The following is a 26,423-nucleotide window of genomic DNA, read 5'->3' as shown; positions in this document are numbered from 1 at the left end:
TGTCTCGAAGTCCAGTGCTGACGCCACTACACCACCAGCCGCTATTTTTTCACATCTTTTGAATCTGAAACTTTTTAAACGAATATCTATAATGTCAGACGGGATTATTAATTCTATCTCTTCCACTGTTATCACTTTAGTATTTCTCTTTCCAATACAGCTTTGCAGCTTTCAGCTGTTTGCACTCACTGCATTTGTTATTATCATCATGTTGTTCACTTGGTGAGCTTCACACAAGTAAAGAAATTTCACTCACCCTGATGTATGGATCAACTCTAAACTATTTCTGTGTTTCTGATCAATACTAGTGTAACAGTTGAAGCACAGGAATTGAAAGCATACAATAGGGTCATCCAATCATAAAACAAATGTTAATTTGATTTCAGTGAGAAGTCTGGTTGTAAGGGAAATGGTTTTGTAGATTTAGGAAATGATTAACAAGCTAAGAGGGAAATGGAATGTATTTTCAAAAATGAGTACTAAACAACTAACACTATCTATTTAATTCTAGCAACTGTAGACTGAATCACAGAATTGTTAAGGTACTGGAGGGGGCTGTTCAACCGAACAAGTCAATATGTGGCTATAGTAAAGCAATCCTGACACTTCTATTACACTGCTTTTTCCCGAAAGCCCTGAAAAAAGGTCTTTCTTCAAATGCATAACCAACTGTTTTTAAAGGCACTGATTGATTCCACTTTCATCACACATACCCACTGCAAACTCCAAATCCTGAACCACTACCAGAGTAAAATACTTTTGTTTGCAGTCCTCATGTACATTTGGTGCAGAATTTTAAGTGTGCCTCTGTGGTCCTTGCACCATTCACAAATGGGAACAACTTCCTTTAAATAAATCTATCTAAACCCATGCCAACACGAGGAAATCTGCAGATGCTAGAAATTCAAGCAACACACACAAAAAATGCTGGTGAACGCAGCAGGCCAGGCATCATCTATAGGAAGAGGTACAGTCAACGTTTCGGGCCGAGACCCTTCAGCAGGATTAACTGAAAGAAGAGATAGTAAGAGATTTGAAAGTGGGGGGGGGAGGGCAGATCCGAAATGATGGGAGAAGACAGGAGGGGGAGGGATGGAGCTAAGAGCTGGAAAGTTGATTGGCAAAAAGGATACGAGGCTGAAGAAGGGAGAGGATCATGGGACGGGAGGCCTAGGGAGAAAGAAAGAGGGAGGGGAGCCCAGAGGATGGGCAAGGAGTTATAGTGAGAGGGACAGAGGGAGAAAAGAGAGAGGAAAAAAAAGGGAAAAAGTAACAACGGGGTGACCTGTTGGGGCACCTTTGAGAGAAGGGTAGTGCAGTCTGATATAACCAGAATGAACATTAAATTTTCCTGAATGCTATTGGTATCATTTTGCTTTGGAAACTGAAATAGAAAACCTCAGTTTATTAAAGAAGAACGACGCGTAGCAAAGCAAATATAGCTCCTCCTCATTTAACGGAGGACACTTTTGATGGCCGACATTTCAGGTCCTGACGAAGGGTCTTGGCCTGAAACGTCGACTGCACCTCTTCCTAGAGATGCTGCCTGGCCTGCTGCGATCACCAGCAACTTTGATGTGTGTTGCTTGAATTTCCAGCATCTGCAGAATTCCTGTTGCTTACACTTTTGATGGCATCATTTCTGGTTCATCTGCCACCCTTGTGCCTCTTGTTGTCATTCTGGAGACATGCAGTCCTTTCATCCCCTGTCTCTTCATCTCTTCTGCTGTTCGTTGTTTGTCTCTGATCCTGGAGTCGTGCATGCCTCTACTCCTCTGTCTCTTCTTCTCTCATCTTTTTTTGTCCTGACTCTTTGATCCTGGAGCCGTGCGGCCCTGGCCTCATCCGATTCTTGTTCTCTGTCTCTCTCCTTGCTGCTTCTCGACTACGTTTGGCGTCATCTCTTGACCATAATGTCCCCCTTTACTCTCCACGCAGCAAAATTAGGCTGACCATTTTTTTTTTACCCTAATGCTGGATAGAAGATACGAAGCAGTAACACCAAAGGATGCTGATTGTTCTTGATGTGGTTGGCGCTCTCCTAAATGAATGTGACTGCAGCAAAGAGTTTTATGGGTGTCTCGAAGTACGTCATTACAGTAAGATTTAATTATCTCTTATCGATGGGTGGCAGTTAGATCTGTCCCAATCCTGCACATGCTGATGGTGATTAGCAGAATGTGATCTCTTGAAATAGAGCTGCCCTGCCCTTTTGCTCCGGTTGGTGTCACTGCTGAGGCTGGCCGTGCGCATGCGTCGGGCTGTCGCGTCCCAATTTCCATGATGGTGAATCGGCTCTTGGGTGAAAAGAGAGCCTGTTGATTTTTGCGAATGAGCAATTTTATACGAATATATAACCCTGAACTTTGCCTGCATTCCGTAAGTTAGCTCATTTTAATTCAATTTAGCCAAAAAAAAGTGCTGCTGTAACACACCATTTGCGCTAATTGGTGGTCACAAACAGACAGACAGAGCATGAAAGTTTTAGGAGTATATAGATAAATAAATAAGGGATAGGGTACAAAGGGGAGGTGGGGCATTAACGGAAGGTAGAGAAGTCAACGTTCATGCCATCAGATTGGAGGCTACCCAAACGGAATATGAGGCGTTGTTCCTCTAACCTGAGTGTGGCTTCAGCTTGACAGTAGAGGAGGCCGTGGATAGACATATTAGAATGGGAATGGGACGTGGAATTAAAATGTGTGGCCACTGGGAGATACTGCTTTCTCTGGCGGACAGAGCGTAGGTGTTCAGTGAAACAGTCTCCCAGCCTGCGCTGGGTCTCGCCAAGATATAGAAGGCTGCACCGGGAGCACCGGACGCAGTTTATCACCCCAGTCGACTCACAGCTGAAGTATCGCCTCACTTGGAAGGTCTGTCTTGGGCCCTGAATGGTGGTGAGGGAGGAAGTGTAAGGGCATGTGTAGCACTTGTTCCACTTACATGGATAAGTGCCGGGAGGGAGATCGATGGGAAGAGATGGCGGGGGGGGGGGGAACGAATGGACAAGGGAGTTGCGTAGGGAGCAATCCCTGCAGAAAGCAGGAAGTGGGGAAGAGAAAAATGTGCGTAGTGGTGGGATCCCGTTGGAGGTGGCAGAAGTTATAGAAATACACATTGGACCCAGAGGCTGGTGGGGTAGTAGGTGAGGACAAGGGGAACCCTATTCCTAGTGGGGTGGCGGGAGGATGGGGTGAGAGCAGATGTGTGTGAAATGGGAAAGATGCGTTTGAGAGCAGAGTTGATGGTGGAGGAAGGGAAGCCCCTTTCTTTAAAAAACATCTCCTTCGTCCTGGAATGAAAATCCAACATATAATACCATTTACAGTGGTAAAGGATTCACTTGGAGTTTTGCAATCAGTAATGGTCAGTAAACATTTACAAGGATGTTGCTGCAACTCAAGAGATTGACTCATAGGCAAAGGTAGAACAAGCTATGACTTTTTTTCTTGATGTGTCAAGAGATCGAGAAGTAATCTTATAAAGTTATATAAAATCACGAGACGCAAAGATTGGGTGAATATGCATAGTGTTTTTCTCAGGATTGGTGAAACAAAGGGCCCAGGTTCAAGGTAAGCAGAGGAAGATTTAAGAGGAAACTGAAGGGAAACATTTTTAATATATAAACATAAGAGGGTGGCCTATGCACAAAATCAGTTGCCAAAGGAAATGGTTGAGTCAAGTTACATTAACAACTTTTAAAAGACAACTGGACAAGTACATAGATAGGAAAGTTCAGAAGGATGTGGGACCAAACATGGTAACTGGGACTTGACTGAATGGAGCATGGACCAGCTGGACCAAAGGGCCTGTGTTTTGTGGGACTCTATGGTACAAACCTTGTTGGCAACTGCATTAACACTTGGCCTTGCATCAAAGATCGTTAACTTCTGGATCTGGCCATTGGACTCTCTAATAATATCAACATATTTTTCATCATCCTTGCTGCGTTTTCCACTCATCCCAACCAGAGGCTGACTACAACGAACAATCACAGCTTGATTGTCAGGATGTATCCAGGATAACACCTGAAACACAAATGAATAGAGGTCATTATGAAAGTCAGTTGTCTAATTTTTAAAGTTAGTGATAATAAATGCAAAATGAATGAGAACAAGCAACTCAATAAAATAATAAACAAGCTTTAACCCCCTACAATCCCCTATCTTTCCTCTGCCATTAAAACAGACCATCTAAACATCCATAAAACCATAAGAGATAGGTGCAGAGTAAGTCCATTCGGCCCATCAAGTCTGCTCCGCCACTCCATCATGGCTGATTTATTTTCACTCTCAAATCCATTCTTCTGCCTTCTCCACATAACCTTTCACACCCTTATGATTGAGAGCCCATTAAGCTCTGCTTAAAGTATAACCCAATGACTTGGCCTGCACAGCTATCTGTGGCAATGAATTCTGCAGATTCATCAGCCTCTGGCTAAAGAAATTCCTTTTCATCTGTGTTCTAAAGGGGTGTCCTTGGATTTTGATGTTACGCCCTATGGTCCTTGACCACCTCACTATAAGAAACATCCTTTCCAAGTCCACTCTATCTAGGACTCTCAATATTCAATAGGCCCCTATAAGAGCCACCTTACTTTTCTAAACTACAGGCCTGGAGCCTTCAGACGTTCCTCACATATTAGCCCTTTCATTCTCAGGATCATTCTTATGAACCTCCTCTGGATCCTCTCCAATGTCAGCATATCCTTTCTCAGAGCCAAGAACTGCTCACAATACTCCAAGTGTGGTCTGCCCAATGCCTTATAAAGCCTCAGCATTACATCCTTGTTCTTATATTCTAGTTCTCTCAAAATGAACGCTAACAATGCATTTGTTTTCTTTACTACCATCTCCACCTGCAAGTTGGCCTCTAGGGAATCCTACACGATGACTCCCATATTGGTTAACCAAATGCCAGTGGTTAACTTTGTAGGGCTCTAGAACAGATCCAAGTGGCATCTTGGAAACATGAAGTGAATTACTTATCATAGAAGGCTTTTCCAATCCAAGTAACTTACTGCAGAGACTTAAAACATGGTATTCACATTTCAGTTTTATATGTATACAAAAGCAAAGTATGATTCTTGCTCTGGTGACTCAAAATCATCTTGATGCAAGAACAGGGCACCAAAGAATTTATTTTACCCTTAAAGGTGACACCATGTAGGGAATTTCAAAACTACTATTTTACAACTCTAGAAAAAGATGAGGGCACCCAACATGATGTCTGCAATATTCACACGTTTGTGTTTCCTCCAAGAGGACCACAACCTTGTGATTTGGAGATCTGCCTGCCTCATTGACTGGAGAGCTACTTTAGCTGGAGTCAGGGTTTTATGCTTTTGCTCTTGGTAGGACTAGTGGACTACTCTTAGTCCAGCTTCTCCCCTTTGAACTGTTTGACATGGAAGGCAGAATCCACACTAGGAGTGGACCACTGATCCTCCAAGTTCGGGGATTCAGCTCAGGGCTAACAACTCTGATTGGTAAAACACAACTGTTACCGAAACAGCAATGAAGAATCCTTACTATACCTATGTGCAACGGTATTCCTGAGTCTCCATCTGGGTCTTGTATGGCTGACAGCAGTGAAAACCAAGAAGAAGCTACTATCATAATGAAAGAAGCCCTGAACACTACCTGAAATGAAGGACCTTCATCGCTGCCCTAAGTGCCAGCAGCATAATGGGCAGTAAGTATGTTTGTGTTTATCAAAATTGTGGCTAAAGGGCATGTTCCTGTGTTGCATTGTCCTCAAATAATTTACTTTCATGTTGGAACTACATAGATGAAAAATGGAATGGTCAATAGAACTTGCAACTTAAAAATGAATAAGCCCCTCATGTTATTAGTTTTATTCTTCTAAGTTCTGTAGATTGCATGGATTATACTGTACATGCCTAATACTATGACATTTCTAAAGAACCGTTAACCTATAAAACAGATATATAACAATATAGATATATCAATGTATAACCAAGAGGTGTAAAATAAAATAGAAAATTATATGACATATGAATTGCTTAGATTAAATCTGATCTATACAAAAATTTGAAAAACGTCTGTTTTTCATATTGTTACCGTTTAATATACAGTGACTCTACATTATCAACTATGGGCAGGTTCACATAAGAGACGTTAGCCCAAGCCAATCACCAAATCCTGATGATGTACAATAATAATTACAGCTTAAGGTCAATTGCTTTCCACAGTAAAAGTAACATATTCCACCTTCTTTCATTCACTGTGAATACAACCGAAGCTGTATTCCCTTTCCTCCCTAAAATTCCTTTCCTGAGTGTAAAATAATGTCTTCTAACATCTCTCAACAGTAAAGGAACCTCTCAAAACAATTCCTTAATTAGACAGGGATAATAAATTTTACCATAAAGATTCAATATGAACATAAAAAGCAAAAAGGTAATTTTTCTGCATCTTGCATCAGAAGATGAACATTCATCAGAACATGTCTCTTAGAAATCTTTAATAATGGGAGGATAATTACTAAACACGTTTTAAAAATTGCATGAAAAGAAACTGGAATCACATCTTGTGTGAATACTATTAAATCCAAACACTTTCAGGACAGACTAAAACCTCAAAAGTAAAGTACAGTGACTGTCTTAGAAAACACAAGGTAACTTTTATTAGATTTAATAAGAAATGTGTAATACAGCATTTTAATCTTTTTTGCACAGGAACTAGAAGAAATGGCTAGGTGAGAAAGACCTTTTACAGTAGGGGCTCCCAACTCTTTTTATGCCAAGGACCAAAAGCATTATGCAAGGGGTGCATGGCACCCAGGTTGGGAAGTCTTGATTTACAGTAACCTTTATGGACTCGATTGCAATCATCTGACAAACTCTCAACAGAACAGTGATACATTTCTGACAGGAAAACCTGGTAGCCAGTTAGCATACGGAAATGAATATACTTTAGAACAGATGGTCATTATTATGACATAGAAAAATCAATTCAACCCATCAAATGCATACCTGTGTTCTTCTGAGCAATCAGTCTGTTCTATTCTCACACCCCTACTACTATTTGTTCCCCTTGAATGCCTATCCTATTTCCTTCTGAAATCAGTGATCATTTCCACCTTCAGTCTACAAGTTCTAGCTTGTTAATTATGTCTAAAGAAGTTTTTCCCTATGTGATGTGCTAACTATATCCTTCCTGTATTCCCTGTCCAAAACCTTAATTCTGTCGTCTTCTCTTCTGCTGATGGAAATACTTTTGTATACATTATCTAAATCCAATACACATCACGCCAAAGAAAACAACATTAGATTCAGCAACCAAACCTTGTGACTAATATCTCCCAACCCTCTGATATCTTGTGGAGCATTACTTCATTCTTAGCTAAATTATCATGATCAGATCTGGGCTCAATCTAGCTTTGTCCTAACAAGGATTTTAAAAAATTTTAGCCACAGCTCTCTGCTTTTGTATTCTATTTATAAAGCCCAAGATCCCAAATGCTTTGCAATGTACTCAATATATCCCTCTAACTTCAAAGATCTTTGCAAAGGAATCTCCAAGTGAACACAACAAAATACTTGTCTGCAACTCAATTTGAATTTTATGAAATGTGGTTAGGTTGGAAAAAAGGAAATGAAATATAATTTTCAAAAAATCATCCATTACCTAAGGCAAATTTAATTTTAAATCGATTTTACAAACTATAATCTTCCTTTTCTTGGGTAACCCAGAGTACAGTTAGGGTAAGGGATAAGAGTGTTAAGTGAGATCAGCAATGGACCTGGAGAATGGTATGTACTTGGAATGCATTACTGGAGAGAATGGTGGAAGCAGAGTTGCTAATATTTAAGATGTATCTAGATGAGCACTTGAACCTTGTAGACGTTAAACACTATGGGCCAGATGATGAAAGTTGTGATTAATGCAGACAGGTGCCTAATAGTCAGTGCGTAAGTGATGTGCTGAATAGCCTGTTTCCATGTTGTATGACTCCATGAATGGACAATTATCAGCAGAATATTTACCATACATACCGGTAATCGACCCTTAGATCTGAAAGCTGCTACTTTTCGCAGATCATCATCACTAGCGCAGGCTGGGACTACTAAGATTGGTGGATAAGTTTCACATAGCTCATAATTTTGATTTATGGTAGTAATTCTCCATTTTCGCTTTTCATCAGGTATGCCCTGGAGGAAGATCACAACATAGTACAATCATAGAAGTGAAAACGGTCCTTATTAAAAACTTGAAAGTAAACTTATTTTTGATAACTAGTTAAAAGTGAAACAACATATGCTTGAATCTGCATTTCAGTATGTTACACCACCTACCATACGAGGTAGCCTTCTTAACATCGTACTATATCCTAATGTTACCATCTCCTAGTCTCTACATCAGACTTAATTGCCAATAATAAAATTACAAATAAAGCCAAATTTGTAAGTAACAATTAAAATCCTGCTCCCATCAAATAGTTATCCCTGACTTCATTCCCACTGCTCTTATAAAACCACAAACCTCTATTTGCATGTGAAATTTGAATGAATTTCAAATACTAATAAACAATGAACAACAGATAGACTAAATTATAAATCAAGCAAATCACTTGGAAATAAAAAAGCCAACTTACTAGAAGGGGCTGAATAAAGATAATATTTTCACCCTGCCTTCTCCAAAGTATTCACCATCTTGTATATAAAAAGATCTTTATCGGAAAACTCCTTAAATTTATGAGGAATTAAAACAGATGTTTCAATTCCATAGATTGAGCAATAAATATGTTTAAGAGAAAAAGTTCATAATTCTCCCTCAGCTAATACTTCCTTCTACAGAATGGGGCAGAACTTCAAACAAAATGAATTCTCCCCTTGACCAATACCCACTCTTTCTGATTAGATGTAGTTACTTCAGCTAGCCACATGAGAATGCTAAAGGACCAGAATTTGCATGTCTAAAAGTTATAATTACACACTTCTAGAGCATTTAAAAGATGAAAAGGTATTAACTTCAATACAAAGAATATTTCTTACCATAATATTTCTAAGACATAAGAATTAAGACTAACTGTCCCCAGCTGATCTACCGTCTCTCAGTTAGGTCTAAAAATAATCCCCTTACAAGCCACAACTTCCTAACAATGATGCATTGAGTAAGATATCAGGCAACCTAATGAAAACTAATTTAATTATTTAAAAAATTAGAAATTTCCGGAAATATTTAGGTCAGGCAGTAAGAAGACAAGGAAAAACAGGGCCACACACACAAAATGTTGGAGGAGCTCAGCAGGTCAGGCATCATCTGTGGAGAGGAATAAACAGTCACTGCTTCAGGCCAAAACCCTCCATCAGGACTCAGGGTTAATATTTCAAGTTGATTACCTTTCATCACCCCAGAGTTGTAAGACTAATTTCAATGTTTTTTATTTCAGATATCTAGCTCTTGCAGTCTTTTTTTTGCTTTTTGTTTGACTAACCATTTGCTTCATTCACCAAACAATATTAGTAAGTCAAGGCTAATAAATGGCATGCTCTTAAATAACTGATCACCGTATTAGCACGGCTTAATTTTCAAGGGTTAATCAGTACATTAAAAGATCAGAACAATTGATTAGAATCTTATTTCTTTTTAAATTAGAACAGCAATCTTAATTTTTACCCTACCAGTTCTAGTGATTAATTGATTTACCACAAATCAATACAATGAAACCCATTGTTGAGAATCTGCATTAATCATATTACCTCAGCTGTTTGAATTAACCAATGCAATGAAGATAGCTGAAGAACTATAAGGTTAGTTCTGTTCAGCCTTGTACAAAAACACTGAAATAGCACTTTACCCTAACTGCAAACTGCCATAAGCATTCCTGGCAAATTAGAGTTGAAATAAAAATGACTTAACAACAAGTGACTTTTATACAGTAATATGTAAACAAGTCCATGGTGCCACAACAATGGACTTATCCAAGAAAGGGTTTTTGGGGGAAAGAAGTCTGCATACTATATCAAGAAGGGGCCTTGAGAAGTAGAGGGAGAAGACTTCCTCCCTCTGGCTTTCCATTTCTCATGAAGGTCTCAGCCCAAAACACTGACTGTCCATTCCCCTCCATAGATGCTATCTGACCTGCTGAGTTCCTCTAAACATTTTGTGTGTTGTTCTGGATTTCCGGCATCTGCAGAATTTCTTTGTGTTCAGAATTCAGAATCAGACTTATCAATACTAACACGTCATCAAATTTCTTGTTTTGCGGCAGATGGAATTGAATGGTTTCAAAAGCACAAGGTTCAAGTAGGTGGACCCAAGGCCAACAACTGTGGGGAAAATGGAATAGAGTAGGAAACAGAAGTTTTGGTGCTGCAAAATGTAAGGAGGCCTCACAAACACAAGGAAGGACCAGACCATAAAGACTGGTGTGAATGAGGATTTTAAATTACACAACCTGGAGCCATTACATGTCAACAAAAAGTACATGAGACACAAAGGAGATTGAAAACAAGGCACAAAGTAATTGACAAGTCTTAAGGTAAGAGGATGGCCAGGAGACCACTATGAAAGTAAAACCCAAAGGTGACAAACTCACAGATGAGGGTACAATGGAAGAACCGAGACTCAGGTTATTAAGATGAATGCAACTGGTTAAGAAATAGAACAAGGTTTGCAATCAGTCCGACTCAGCCTACACCAAGTGCTGCAGGCGATGTACCTGTCTCACAGCTCCAGCAACCTGGCTTCGATAGTGTATCTGGTTCTAACTCTGTAAGGAATTTGTATGTTGTCCCAAGGACCATACAACATTCTTGCCCGGGTACTCTGGTTTCCTTCCATATGCCAAAGACATGCTGGCTGTTAGGTTAATTAGCTGCTGTGAATTATCCCAGTATAGATTGCTGGTGGAAGGCTTAAACAGATGCTAATTGGTACATGACAGAAAATAGTTACATGAAAGTGAGCAAATGGAATTGCTTCCAGAACTAGCACAAGCCCAATGAGCCATAAGGGCTCCTTCTAGTTCTAAGAAAGTATGAGAAAATGAGAAATTTGAGTCCTAAACATCCACCAGTGATAAGATAGAACCACTCTCAATAATACAATAATGGGGTAGAAGCCAAAGAGAGCAGCTTTAAACTTTCCGATATTTCTCTGGTTCAAAAATAAATATCGGATAAAAATGAAATAATTTTACCACAAATGTAAACTTGACCTACATTTAAAAACCACTGTTGTTGAGGTAAAGAAGGGAGCCAAGCACTCCACAGAGGTACAGGTGCAGTGGCAAGACAGCATTATCGGAAATATTTGGGCTCTCGGTAGATGGGCAAGAGATCAGGATGGTATGGGCAACCATAAAGAATGTAGGGTAATTGAGGATTGCATACTTTGGCAAAGGTTACAGAGAACATTCCTTTTGAATTTCATGATGGTGATGTGGCAGATACAGAAGCCCGACCAGGGAAATTTAAATGTGGAGAGGCAAGAGAAACAGGCACAAGAGAAAACCTGCAGATGCTGGAAATCCAAACAACACGCACAAAATGTTAGAGGAACTCAGCAGGCCAGGCAGCATCTATGGAAAAAAGTACAGTTGATGTTTCAAGCCAAGACCCGTCGGGAGGACTGGAAAATAAAAGGATGAGGAATAGAAATAAAAGATGGGGGGAGGGGAGAGAGAAACACAAATTGACGGGTGAAACTGGGAGGGGGAGGGATGAAGTAAAGATCTGGGAAGTTGATTGGTGAAAGAGATATAGGGCTGGAGAAGGGGGATTCTATTAGGAGAGGACAGAAGGCCATGGGAGAAAGAAAACGGAGGAGGAGCAACCAGAGGGAGGCAATGGGTAGGCAAGGAGATAAGGTGAGAGAGGGAAAAGGGGATGGGGAATGGTGAAGTTGGTGGGGCATTACCAGAAGTTCGAGGCATTGACATTCATGCCACCAGGTTGGAGGTTACCCATATGGAATATAAGGTGTTGTTCCTCCAACTTGAATGTGGTCTCATCGCATATATACATATACATAAATAAAACAACAAATGCCACAAAACAACAAATTACACCATGTCAGTGTTAATAAATCTGATTCTGATGCATGAACAACTGGAAGATAAAAGAAGCACATAATGACATTTGAGAAGGCATTAGAACAAAAACAAATGAAAATGGAATGCACCAGAACAGCAGGTAAAACATGAGAGGGAATGGACAACAGCTGGCTGGATAAACTTTGACTCAGTAATAAGGAAATCCATAAACTCTCCACAGCATAGAAAGCAAGACTGGGGTGAAGGGAAAAATTGGAACTGGGAAATACAGCAGAAGCAATTTCTGTTTTGAAGAGGATCCAGAGGTAGTGAAAGCCTTTTAACAAAACAGAATGAGGCCCAATAACCCTTGATCAGTTGATTGCTGGTTAATGCATGTATGTATTAAAAGCACTCAAGTATGAGGTCATTGTGGGAGTGAAAGGGGGCCCATATCAGGATGTGATGAGAGAAAGCATTGGCTTAGTTAAAGAGAAATTAAGAGGGTTTATAAACATGACTTTCAAATGGTGTTTGTTAAAAGTACAATGCAAATTCAATGTTAAACAGCTTATGTACTTCGAACCCAAGCAGACTCTAAAAGCAACTTACCAATCTCTTAAATTCTTCAATTGGGTCATAAACTTTCCAGCCATCTTCATAGAATGTTTCTTTATTTTCAAATGCAAAAAATTGCTGAAATGAACAGAGCAGTAATTGTTAGAACACCAATAATATATTTGCTAATTTCTCCCATGAGCCTCAAATCTTCCTGTTGCATCTTTACAGAATTTTGAAATGAGATCTCCTCAGCAAATCAGAACTTGAAAACATGCTGGAATTGCAATCCTTACAGACAGTTCTTTCCATCCATAAAGTTGCTTTGTTTACATTGTCTGTTTCAGCAAGGGCATTAACATAATTACAATGAATCTAATTACAATGAACACAGCCCACCTATACTGTTTCCCATCCTCCATTCAGATAGACTATCAAACTTCTAGGATCTTAATGCAGAGCATGTAATACTAATACTACAGCGATGAAATGCTTTGAGAAGTTGGTCATGACTAGACTGAACTGCCTCAGCAAGGACCTGGACCCATTGCAATTTGCCTATCGCCACAACAGGTCAACAGCAGATGCAATCTCAATGGCTCTTCACACGGCCTTAGACCACCTGGACAACACAAACACCCAAGTCACGACACTGTTCATCAACTATAGCTCAGCATTTAACACCATCATTTCCACAGTCCTGATTAATAAGTTACAGAACCTGGGCCTCTGTAACTCCCACTGCAATTGGATCCTCGACTTCCAAACCAGAAGAGCACAATCTGCGGATGGTGATAATATTGCCTCCTCGCTGACGATCAACATGGTGCACCTCAGGGGTGTGCGCTTAGCCCACTGCTCTACTATCTTTATACCCATGACTGTGTGGCTAGGTATAGCTGAAATACCATCTATAAATTTGCTGATGATACAACCACTATTGGCAGAGTATCAGATGGAGACGAGAGGGTGTACAGGAGTGAGATATGCCAACTATTGGAGTGGTGTCACAGTAACAACCTTGCACTCAATGTCAGTAAGATGAAAAAGCTGATTGTGAACTTCAGGAAGGGTAAGGCGAAGGAACACAGAGGGGTCAGAAGTAGAGAGAGTGAACAACTTCAAGTTCTTGGGTGTCAAGATCTCTGAGGAACCAACCTGGTCCCAACATAATAATGCAGTTATAAAGAAGGCAAGACAGCGACTATACTTCATTAGGAGTTTGAAGAGAGTTGGTGTGTCAACAAATACACTCAAAAGCTTCTTTAGATGAACTATGAAGAGCATTCTGACAGACTGCATCACTGTCTGGTATTGGGGGGCTACTGCACAGGACTGAAAGAAGCTACAGAGGGTTGTAAATTTAGTCAGCAGAGTACCCAGGACATCTTCAAGGAGCAGTATCTCGGAAAGACAGCGTCCATTATTAAGGACCTCCAGCACCCAGGGCATGCCCTTTTCTCACTGTTACCATCAAGTAGGTGGTGCAGAAACCTGAAGGCACACACTCAGCGATTCAGGAACAGCTTCTTCCCCTCTCCCATCCGATTCCTAAATGGATATTGAACCCGTGAACACTACCTCACTTTTTAAATATATACTAGACAACGGGGTGACCTGTTGAGAGCACCCTTTGAGAGAAGGGTAGTGCAATCATCATTGTCCTTGGCAAACTTTTCCTACAGAAGTGGTTTGCCATTGCCTTCTTCTGGGCAGTGTCTTTACAAGACAGGTGACCCCAGCCATTATCAATACACTTCAGAGACTGTCTGCCTGGCGTCAGTGGTCGCATAACCAGGACTTGCGATATGCACCAGTTGCTCTTAGAACCATCCACCACCTGCTCTCATGGCTTCATGTGACCCTGATCAGGAGGGCTAAACAGATACTACACCTTGCCCAAGGGTGGCCTGCAGGCTAGTGGCGAGAAACAGCACTTTACACCTCCTTTGGTAGGCATATCTCAACCTCACCACTCAGGCACCTATCACTGTAAAAATAAAACAACTTGCCTTAAGTATCTCCTTTAAACCAATTCCACACCTATGGATTCACTTTCAAGGACTGTTCTCAGTATTATTTATTTATCTGCATTTTATTTTTATTCCTGATGGTTGTAGGGTAAATAGCTGTTCCTGAAGCTGGTGACGTGGTACCTAAAGTGCCTTCCCTCCTTCCCAATGACAGCAGGGAGAAGAGAGCATGGACTGGATGGTGGGAGTACATGATGATGCCTGCTGATTTCTTGTGGCAGTGTTCCTTGAAAATGTGCAATGAACTAATTGGAAAGCACTTTCATTTATGTAATGGGTTAAATGCATGTACTGCACTGTTTCACTCTGTAACACCATAAACTGCCAGCACCTTAATAGATTACCTTTGCTACCTTGCAAGGGTACAAAGAGCAAATGAAATGCTGAACTGCACACCAAAGTATTGGAATTTACCTTTACGAGGGAAAATTCATATTGAGACGGCTCTCTTTGAAACTGATAATTAAAAGAGATCCAAAGAGCAGTGTGCACTGGAGAGCAATGACAGATTTGTGACTTCAATTGCCATACAGTGAGCTTTTCCAGTTATTAGGGAGGTGTTAAGCAGATTGCACAGAAGCTGCACATAAACTAAAGGAAACCCACTAAGCTTGTAAGCACATATTTCCGTAGTCCAATTATAAAGCAAATAGAAAGTGCACAATAAAAGAAAAAAAACATACAATCATTTCAACTGGTGAGTTTTCACAAGAAATGTATTAGCATATCAAGCATCAACAGTAGATAAAACTATCTCATTTGACCTAAAAAAAAACTAGGAAATGATCATTTTCTCACACACCCCATTTCTGTTTATTGACAACTAGATTGAGTTAGTTATTTTTAAAAATGTTCCTTGAGGCTCCAATCACACCTCAATGAGAGTTAATGTGCAGGTTCAGCAGTCAATTAGGAAAAGCAGATAGTTGGTCAGTCTTTACTACTAGAGGACTGGAGTTCAAAGCTGGTGAAGTCTTGTTTCAATTACATAAGACTCTGGTATGACAAAATCCGGAATACAGTGCACAGGTTTGGACTCCTTACTAAAGATTGATTCCTGAGATGGCAGGTTTATTGTACAAGAAGTGATCAAGCAGATTGGGCAGTCTTTAGGGTTTATAAGAAAGGGAGGCAATTGCATTGAAACCTATAAAATTATTATGGTGCTTAACAGTAAATACAGAATTGACACATCTCTGAACTGAAGCATCTAGAACCAGAGCACAGAATCAAGGTAGGGAAGGACATTCCTTAGAGATGAAAAGAGATTTCTTCACCCATGGCTTTGCGAATTTTGTGGAGGCTCAACTGATCGTATTCAAGGCAATTGTTAGATTAAGGAAATCAAGATTAATAGGGAAATCTGCTAAGAGAGAAGGCCAGCGACAATACTGAAAGGCAACATGAATACAAAGCCAAACAGCCAACTCCAGCTTCTATATTTTATGTGCATGTTATAGAGATATAAATATTAAAGGCATAGACTATTTTACTACATGGGGAGCAAATTTAGAAACCAGTGGTGCAAAGGGCCTTGGGAGTCTCATGCAGTGATTCTTTAAATGTTAACTTGCAGGCTGAGTCGGTGGTAAGGAAGGTAAATGCAGTTCTAGCATTCATTTTGAGAGGACTAGAATACTTTACTTATTGAGATACAACATGGAATAGGCCCTTTCGGCCCTTCGAGCCACGCCACACAGCAAATCCTCCAATTTAATCCTAGCCTAGTCATGGGACAATTTACAATGACCAATTAACCCCTACCTAAGCGGAACTTAGGAGGACAACGGCGCCTAATAGTGACTCTTTTGCTTGCATCTTCACAAACAGCTCTATTTCTATCTTTGATATCTCTCTTTTTCCCTTTTCAAGGTTCTTTTGAAGACCCTGACCTGGAGTTACACGCTGACTTTGGTTCTTTGCGGAAATGAGACCCACTCTCGGGGCCTCACAACTGGCCGCTTTTTGATATGCCAAAGATGCGGCCTGGAAGACTAGCACACCTTCAGGATGCCGGATTTTTCGTGGCTCTGGAGGCAGACGGATTCAAGGCTGGTGGCACTGCCGCCTGATGTGTTGTGGGAGATGGAAGATTGTAAGCAGTGAGCTGGCTGATGGCTATGTGTCCAGAGACCCAAGTTCTTTAGCCAGAAAGCTCAGAAGGAGCGATGCAACAGACTTCTAACACCATAAATCAGCAAGTTGCTTTGTTATGTCTCCCCTCTTGCTGTGAAACAGAAACACCTCTTTTTCCCATATTAGGGAGAGGGGGAGGGGGACTGACTGTGGTTATGTCAAATTACCAGGTGAATGAGTAGTCTTTGGGGTACTGCAAGTCTGTGTCTTTATTGATGCTTTGTTGCACGCTTCAGTGCTCGGTGGGGGGTGCCGATGCTTTTTTGCTGGTGGGGGAAGGGGGGGCCGTTGCTTTGCTGCTGCTAATGTGCGGGAGGGGAGAGCTAGGGGGCTTTGGGATTCTAACATTTCACTGTCATTCATTCTTTGGGGCACTCCTCTGTTTATGTGGATGTTTGCAAAGAATAATTATTTCAGGATGTATATTGTATACATTTCTCTAACATTAAATGTACTTATTGAAACTAACCAGTACGTCTTAGGACTGTGGGAGGAAACCGGAAACCCACACAGACACGTGGAAATTCTTTATAGGCAGTGGCGAGAATATAGACACAAGGATGTAATACTGAGGCTTTATAAGGCACTGGTCAGACCACACGGAGTATTGTGAGTAGTTATGGGCCCTTCATCTAAGAAAGGAGGTACTGGCATTGTAGCAGGTTCAGAGAAGGTTCATGAGAATGATCCTGGGAATGAAAACATTAACATGAGGAGTATTTGATGGTTCTGGACCTGTACTCGCTGGAGTTTAGAAGAATGAGGTGGGAATCTCATTGAAACCCACCTAATATTGAAAAGCCTAAACAGAATGGATGTAGAGAGATATTTCCCATGGTGGGGGAGTCTAGGGCCAGAGGGCACAATCTCAGAATAGAAAGATGTCCCTTTAGAACAGAGATGAGGAGGAATTTCTTTAGCCAGAGGGTTATGAATCTGTGGAATTCATTGCCAAGTCATTGTGTATATTTAAAGCAGAGATTGATAGGTTCTTGATTAGTAAGGGCATCAAAGATTATGGGGAGAAGACAGGAGAATGGAGTCAAGAGGGATAGTAAATCAGCCATGGAGTGGCGGAGCAGACTCAATGGACCGAATGCCCTAATTCTGCTCCTATGTCTTACAATAACATTGAATCACAGAAATCTATAGCAAAGAAAGGGACACAACAGCCCACCATGCCCATGCTGTCCAAATATGGAGCAGCTTCATTTACTGTTAATTTCTTGTTCAACTCCTCTGTAATCCAACAATTAACTGTGTGATCTCCCTGGAACAGGAAGATACTTTTACTCATCTTTTCCTCAATTTTATACACCTCCATTAAATCTCCTCCCAATTTAATTTCTTTTAACAAAAACATTCCCAGCCAGTTCTATCTCATCATAATGTCAGCATTGGCAACCATAAAGCTCCACAGCATTATCTTTCATATTAATTTATCCCAATTTTAAATTTTACTCCAGGCCTATTTTTCTCCTTCTCCATAAATAGAGTAAAATATGAACATCCCTCTTTCACATTTTTCACATGTCCACACTCTATCCCCAAAACTAATTCCAGTACTTAGTCCAGACAGAGGTCCAGTGTCTTCTAGTCTGCAAATCCATTGGAGAGCGATGGCCTAGAGGCAGTCTGTCCATGTGAGTGAGTAGGTGTGTGGATGAATGGGAGGGTGAACTGGCTTATTCTGCTGTTGATGTTTTGCTGCTTCTGTTCAGCTGAACACAGTGGGCATGCTAGGCTGGACCCGGAATGTGTGGTAACCCTTGCAGTCTGCCCCAGTATATCTTTAGATTGTGTTGGTTGTCCAACACAAGTGATGCTTTTCACTGTATGCTTTGATGTACATGTTTTCTTCAATGTACAGTACCTGTACGTTTGTTTCAATGTACCTGATAAATAAATGAATCTGAATACTCGCCCCTCTCAATGCTTTCAGATTTATTAAAGTTATCAAAACTATGTTAAGAATCCCAAACCATTTGACTTATCTTTTAAAGAATGGGATAGATTGGGTATTAAACGATTTCAGGATTTGTTTGATGGAGGGAATCTCTCTTCTTTTGTGCAACATTCAACGAAATTTAACCTTTCCAATATCCACTTTTTTTTGATACTTACAGATTAGAGATTTTTTAAGATCTTAATTACACACATTTCCTACAAGTCTAGATAAGAATATAATAGATACAATTTTTAATCTGAAACCCTTTAACAACGGTTCAATATCTTACATTTACAGTCTGCTGTTGGGACTGAAAAAGGCCTCTTTAGATAAAATTAAAGGAGACTGGGAAATGGATTTACAGATTTTCATATCTGAAGAGAGCTGGAAGACTATTTTAAAATTGATTAATTCTTCATCATTATGTGCTCGTCATTCTTTGTTACAATTCAAAGTGGTACATAGAGTTCATATGTCTAAAGACAAGCTTTCCCGTTTCTACGCAGATATTTCCCCTTACTGTGATGGATGTACTAATGGAGTGGCCACACTAATTCATATGTTTTGGACATGTCCGAGCCTTGAAAAAATTTGAAAAGATGTATTTCAAACTTTTTCTGTACTTTTCAATGTCAGCTTTAAGCCCAATCCTTTGACTGCCATGTTTGGTATTGTTGAGGACAGTGCTACAAAACTGAAGCCATCTAATTTGCGGGTATTGGCCTTATGGCCAGGAGGGCGATCTTGATCAAGTGGAAGGAGGCTGCCCCGCCCACTCATGTTCAATGGCTATCTGATGTTATGTTGTGCCTTGATCTAGGGAAGATTCGTTGTTCGATTTCTGATTCTAAACATGATTTACTAATGTTATGGGGACCCTTTCTGAATTATTTTCATAATCTTTGAACTGTTATTAAAGTATGGATCTGAGCCATTATTATTATATTATATGGTAAGGTATTTCTTTTTTTTCTTCTTTTTTTTTTAACCAACCAGCTCATTTTGGTAGTGAGGGTAGATTTTTTTAAAAATAAAATACAATTATTTTATTTTATTTCATTTCATAATTCAATCTTTTTTTTCTACATGATTGATTTGGAATATGGGATACTGTGATCATATTACTGTGATTTAAATGTAATGTAATTTGTATTACTTACTTGTATCCTTATGAATTTTGTATCTGTATTTATGCAATTTATATATTAATAAAAATATTGAAAGAGAAGAATCCTGAATTATATATATTCTTTGATCTGCTGCTATCGAGTTCATAGTGAAGCAGTTGAAATTACCTACTACTCCTTATTAATTTTCCATTTATAGGCAACATGGTAGTGTAGCAGTCAGCATAATAAACGCTACTACAAAGTAAGTGACCTGGGTTCAATTCGTGCTGCTGTCTGAAAGGACTGTGTACATTTTCCTCAGGACCGTGTGGGTTTCCTTCGGGTGCTCCAATTTCCTCCCAACACTCCAAAAACACACAGGTTAGTAGGTTAATTGGTTACATGGGTGCATGGTCTTATTGGGCCTGTATTTCTAAACTAAAACTAAATTAAAAATTTAAATTAAACTCAAGCATTTAGTACGATGAAACATCACTTGATCCAGCGTGGGAGATGAATACTGGTGCAAAAGCATGATGTACTCATGAGAGTTCTGTGCCATCTGCCTATGCTTGCCTTCCCAATGGTCACCCACTCCATCTGCCTGTAGGAATTTGAGCTGAGATGCAAAAAACCTCCTGAAACATGCCATTTACAAAACACTTAGCCCTATGTTGCACTGTAGTCATAATAGCTGCTATTCATCTAAAATTCAAGACTTCAAGACATCCAGTTGGCAACAGTTCCTACGTCTAGTTATCTAGGACAAGCTAAACATCACAGATTCCCCATATGGCTCAAAAACCAATAATATTGTAATACTTAAATCAGAAACAACTTAAGTACAAACTAATTTCTGTACATCCATTATGAAATCTTGTTACAGTAAGTCACTCAATGAATGGGGCAAAATGGTAGCGTAGTGGTTAGCACAACAGTGTTACAGCATTAGGGATCCAGGTTGAATTCCTGTCACAGTCTCTAAGGGGCCTACATGTTCTCCCCATGAAAGCATGGGCTTCCTCCCCCATTGCAAAGACACACAGGTTAGTAGGTTAATTGGTGACTCGGGGGAAATTGGGTGGTGCAGACCCGTTGGGCCAGAAGGACCTGTTACCGTGTTGTCTCTCTAAATAAATATTCCAAATCCCAAAGATAAGAACATAAGCCACTGAGGCAGAATTAGGCCATTCAGCCCATTAATTCTGGTCCACCATTCTATCATGGCTGATGTAATATCCCTTTCAATACTATTCTCCTGCCTTCTCCTTATAACCTTTGACACCTTTACTAAACAAGAATCTTTCAATCTTCAATTTAAATATACCCATGAACTTGCTTCCACAGCTATTCACCACTCTCTGGGTAAAGAAATTCCTCATCTCTGTTCTAAACAAACATCCTTGTATCCTGAGGCTGTGCCCTCTGCTCCTAGGCTCCCCACTATAAGGATACATCCTCTTCATATCCACTCTATCTAGGCTTTTCAATATTCGACAGATCTCAATGAGATCCTCCCTCATTCTTCTAAACTCAAGGAAGTACAGCCCACAGCCATCAAAAGCTCTCCATATGTTAATCCTGTCATTCCCAGTGAAAAACAGTAATTCACTAAATCAATACACAGGTTAAAACAGCAGAATTAGATTTATTAACAATTCAATTAACACAGACAAGCTAAATAATACAAACAAGAATCTGCACAATATTTTTAAAAAGAGAAAAAAGTTGATTGGTCCACATATAGTTAAAATGCCTTTTTTGAAATGTGACATGCTTCTGGGTAAAGTCATGGCTGCCTTTTGGTAGTTATTCCAGATGTGATATTGTATGTCATCAACACAAAATTCTGTTCACCCACGGATTTCAAAAGTTCTGCCAAAACTAAAGCCTATGGGAGTTTCACAATACTTACCAAGCTGCAGTTTTCAAGGGGGTTAGAGCTATTTCTTAACCAACATGAATGACACATCACCAGTGTAAATGTTGTACAGAATGCCATTGAGAAGTCACAACACCAGTACATTTTGTACCAGATGGGAGCTTGCATTCCTTCCAAATGCCTGTGAATACTTTGAGGAACTACATTTCAATATTCACACCTTGAAGAAAATCCTGTGATCTGCCTGGCTTGGTCCCCTCAGCATCATACATCTTTGTATTTCACTCAAATTTTTTAAAATATAATTTGCATATCAAAGTAGGTATAAGAGTTGCTAATTTCCCAGATGCACCCAGCAAAAAGCAGACTGGCAACATTGATTTCATAATGGCCGTGACATTAAGTTACTCAAAAAAATGTTAATGTGGCTTGACTCTGGTCTCCGAGTCAGAAACACGTTGCCCAAAACTTCACTCGTCATTGTCAACAGTGAATTAAGGTTGTAGTGTAGTTGAGTGAGTGGCACATTGTTGGAGGTAGTATGAGAGGGTAAACATCTCAAAGGAAAACGATCCAAAAAGTGCATTCTTCTGAATTAATAGCAATAAAAACAACTTTACTGATTGTTCAAATCATTTACTGTATTGGCAATTCAGTCTGTCCATCAGCCTATCCTCGTTATATGCGTCTTCAGACAATGCGGATTCACAGTTATGCGAGGAACCTATTTCTACCAATGTCTCGTTACATGCGTCCAAAATTCACAGTTATGCAAGCAGCACTGCCTTCCCGCCAATACAAGTCACGTGCACACGCTTCAGTCTCACTGTTGGGACGAGAAGCACCACTTTCCCGCCAATACAAGTCAAGTGCGTGCGCCTCACAATCTCACTCCCGCCACTCTCGCATTGGTTTTGGCAAGATGTGGATGCGCGATCTTAAACTTCTGTTGGTTTTACCTATGGTGCAGTGATTTTGCGCTTGAAATATTTAACTATGCCTCCTAAGCGGCCGATGTCATGTCTTGGGCCGTCAGCCGAGCAGCAGAGAACCGCTTTAACACTTGAAAAAAGTGGAAATTATAAACAGCGCGGCATCAGCTGAAGGTAACACAGCTTTGGGACGCTACTGTTGGGAACAGAATCTTGCCTTTAAAGTTCTTTTGTTGCTTGACAATGCGCCAGCCCATCCTAAACATTTGGACAGCATTCATCCTAACATAATGGTGCTTTTCCTGCCGCCTAACGCTGATTCAACCACTCGACCAAGGTGTAATCCACATTCAAGGCGTACGTTTCTTTTTTTTTCTTTACAGTGAACTATCTCTCAGATGCTGCAAGCAACAGACAATTTTGAAAATCCCGGGAGTTTACCAACGGTGGGGGAATGGTGGAAGTCAGAACACTTGGTACAAATGGCGATGGACGTGGACTCACGTTTAGAACGGAGTCAGCATTTCATTCGTTCCCTGCCATCAACCCTTCTTCTCTACAAGCAAATTTATGCTGAAAAGCAAAATGCTGCCAAGCAAACAACCCTCACCACTTTATGCAAATCGCTGTAATCTTTCTGCTGCCAGCAGTTCTAAGAGTTCTGTGAGTCTTCCTTCACCCCTTGCTGTGCTTGATATTATCCTGATGACCACAACCATCCACCTCATCCATGTAAAGTACTGTACACCCTCAGATGTTAACTTTCTATGATTTATTACATTGAATATTGCCTTAAGTTGATTAAATATAATACAAATGTTGTTTTGTAGTACTGCCTTTGTGTCGTATTGGTATAAAAATGTGGATAAGTTACAGATAAAACATATTTAGGAAGCCCTCTGGAACGCATCCCTATTTTCTCCATTTAAATAATTGTTCACATTATGCGTCAACTTCGAGGAACGTATCCCTCACATGTAACGAGGATAGGGTGTACTATCTGGTGTGGTTTAGGCCTGGTGCTGAATTCTGGTCAGCAGGCTTTAGGAAAGATGTGAAGATCATGGAGAACTGCTGAAGTGATTTACCACGGTGAATTTGAGGATGAGGAACATGTTACTGTGGAAACACAAAAGCTGCTGTGGAGCTCTACTCGAGAGAAAGAAAAGTTCAGACAGTGTTCAAAAAAGTAAGAGGTTCAGCTACTAAGAAGTTCTTAGAATTAGTGGAAAGATCAAATTTAGATGGCAGATGTAAATTGATCAGAACCAATCGTAGCAAGCACAAGGATTTTTTAAAAGAATAGTTAAAATCTGTAACAAATTGCCTAGGAGAGTGGGGGCAGCAATGTCATCTATGGCTCTCTAAAGGGTATTTACCTTGAAAGAGAAAACACATTGAAAATCAAACCAGGGTAGGACTAGCAGGGCCAGAGGAGTGTTATGAACAGAGGAACATAAGAATGTAAGTTTGCTGGAAGTGGCATCAAAGATAGATAGGGTGATGAAGGTGGCGTTTGGCATGCTGGCCTTCCTTAGGTGGGAAATTATGATGCAATGATACAGGACATTGGGTGAAGCATTTGCAGTATTGTGTATAGATTTGGTTGTTTTGATAAAAGTAAGATGCTGTTACAATGGTGCAGAATTTCCTAGCCTGGGATCCACAAACCCCTTGCTTAATGTATTGGTCCAAGGCATAAAAAAGGTTGGGAACTCCTGTTCTAGCACAACAGATTTATCAGGATGCTGTCTGAACATAGAGACCTGAGTTACAAGGAAAGGTTGAAAAGACTAGGATTTTATTACCTGCAACATAAGAGATTGAGTTATGGCCTTATAGAAGTGTATAAAGAGCACAGACCAGATAAAAACACAGTGTGCTCCCCAAGCAGTGGGTACTAAAAACAAGAGGACATAGATTTAAAATCAGAGACAAAAGATTTAAAAGATTACCAGGAGCAACTTCATCAACCAAAGGTGGTGCGAATTTAGAATAGCTGCCAGAAATAGTGGCTGAGGTCAGATTCAGATTCATTTATTTCATCAGATTCTTTGAAACAGTGAAATGCGTTGTTTGCGTTAACTATCAACACAACCCAAGGATGTGTTGAGAGCAAACTGCAAGTGATGCCACACATTCCAGTGCCAACATAGCATGCCCACCATGTTTTGCTGGCTTCATGCTGACTCCTCCCAGTTAGACCCTGTCTATCTAAATGCTGGTACAAGCTGTCCCTCGAATTCCCTGCAGCAATTTCCACTGCTGATGACAGGCTGACTAGCCTGTAGTTCCCTGGTTTGTCCTTGCTATCCCTTTTTAAACAATGGAACAACATTAGTCAGCATCCAGTTTTGAGGAACTTCACCAGCAGCTAAAATGAAGCAAATATCTCTGCAACTTCCTCTCTAGCCTTCCAAAAAGTCTGAGGATGTACTTAGTCAGGTCCAGGAAATTTATCCATCATACTGATTTATAAAGATGCAAATACCCCTTCCCTGGTAATATAAATGCCCTCCAAAACATCTTCACTTGCTTCCCTTGTGCTTGAACAACCGCGATTTTCTGCTCAAAGACTGATGAGAAATGAAAAACGATCTGATGCTTTCCAGGCGTATGTGACGAATAAAACTCTTCTTGGGCTTCCAGCTGGGTACAGGTATCGATTATAACTGATGTTTCGGTGACAAGCTCTGCCACGTTCACCAGGGATGATGCGTGGGCATGTCTCGTCCAGTGGTATTTATACCCCTGTAATCATCCTTCCTGATTGGATAGACCTCATCCAATCAATGTTTCCATTCTCCTACCTTATTTACAACCGAATTCCAGTTCTTATTTAGAATGAGACCCACATCAAGGAGCACAGGAGGTGTATCCATTTGGGTAACATGGAAAAATCGGTGGTAGCAGAACACTGCAACCACAATGGATTGACTTCGACAGCACAAAACTACTGTGCTGCGCCAATAGCTTTTGGGACTGCCTGGTAAAGGAAGCCACTAAAATAAACCGAGAGGAAAAGAATTTTAATAAAGGTGAAAGTATCTCTCTTACTAAGAACTGGAATTTAATAGTAAACAAGCTTTAAGCAGAAACGTGATTGGATGAGGACTAACCAATCAGAAGGGACGGACTACGGGGTATAAATACCATAGGACAAGACATGCTCAGGCATCATCCCTGACAAAGACAGCAGAGTTTGTTCATCGAAACGTCAGTTATAATCAATACTTGTACCCGACTGGAAGCCCGAGTAGAGGGGAAAAATTCATTAAAAATCCCACCCATTCTTGCGGCTTGAGGCATAGGCAACCTCGCTGATCTCTAAGAGGTGATGCATAAGGGTAGGACAAGTCCACAAATTAGGATTCCAAACGGAAGTAGGCCTACTTGAGGGGGAATTAGACAGGCTCAGCCAGTCAACCTCCGCTAGATGCTGTCTAATTCCCCCTCAATGGGAGTAGGCCTACTCCTGTATGGAATTCTAACTTGCAGACTTGTCCTATCCTTGTCCATCACAATCTTTAACTAACAGAACTATGATCACTGAGAATTCCTTCCTTTGCCTTTACTGTGTCTCTGGTTACCCTGAAAACTACACCTGCTTTCGCTGGCTACAGTTCAAACTCATTACAACTAGATGTTTCAACTTTATCTCATGACTTGCTTGTGCAGAATTAACCCCCTCCCCCCACCAATTTGGTTTAAACCCTCCAATGTAGCATGAGCAAGTTCCCCTGCAAGGACACTAGTCCCTCTCTTCAAGATGTCTCCTTCTGTTAAGCTCCTTAAATTGTCCATTATTATTCATAACTGCAT

General features: G+C 40.4%; 1 protein-coding gene across 3 annotated transcripts in view; it reads right to left on the bottom strand.

The window, feature by feature from the left end:
- The window catches only part of mtm1 (myotubularin 1), a 181,599-nt gene that overhangs the window by 21,453 nt on the left and 133,723 nt on the right, over nucleotides 1-26,423 (bottom strand). For all 3 annotated transcript variants that reach the window (XM_063061111.1, XM_063061109.1, XM_063061110.1), the window contains 3 exons: nucleotides 12,616-12,699; nucleotides 8,021-8,176; nucleotides 3,840-4,028 (listed from right to left, as the gene is read on the bottom strand). In XM_063061111.1, coding sequence (XP_062917181.1) covers nucleotides 3,840-4,028; nucleotides 8,021-8,176; nucleotides 12,616-12,699 — 429 coding nt within the window. The remainder of the gene's footprint in view (nucleotides 1-3,839; nucleotides 4,029-8,020; nucleotides 8,177-12,615; nucleotides 12,700-26,423) is intronic.

This window comes from Mobula hypostoma, chromosome 10 (genome assembly GCF_963921235.1).
Source record: "Mobula hypostoma chromosome 10, sMobHyp1.1, whole genome shotgun sequence".
Classification (NCBI taxonomy): domain Eukaryota; kingdom Metazoa; phylum Chordata; class Chondrichthyes; order Myliobatiformes; family Myliobatidae; genus Mobula; species Mobula hypostoma.
The sequence above is the reverse complement of the archived record's forward strand: the minus strand, read 5'-3'. Positions and strand labels throughout refer to the sequence as shown.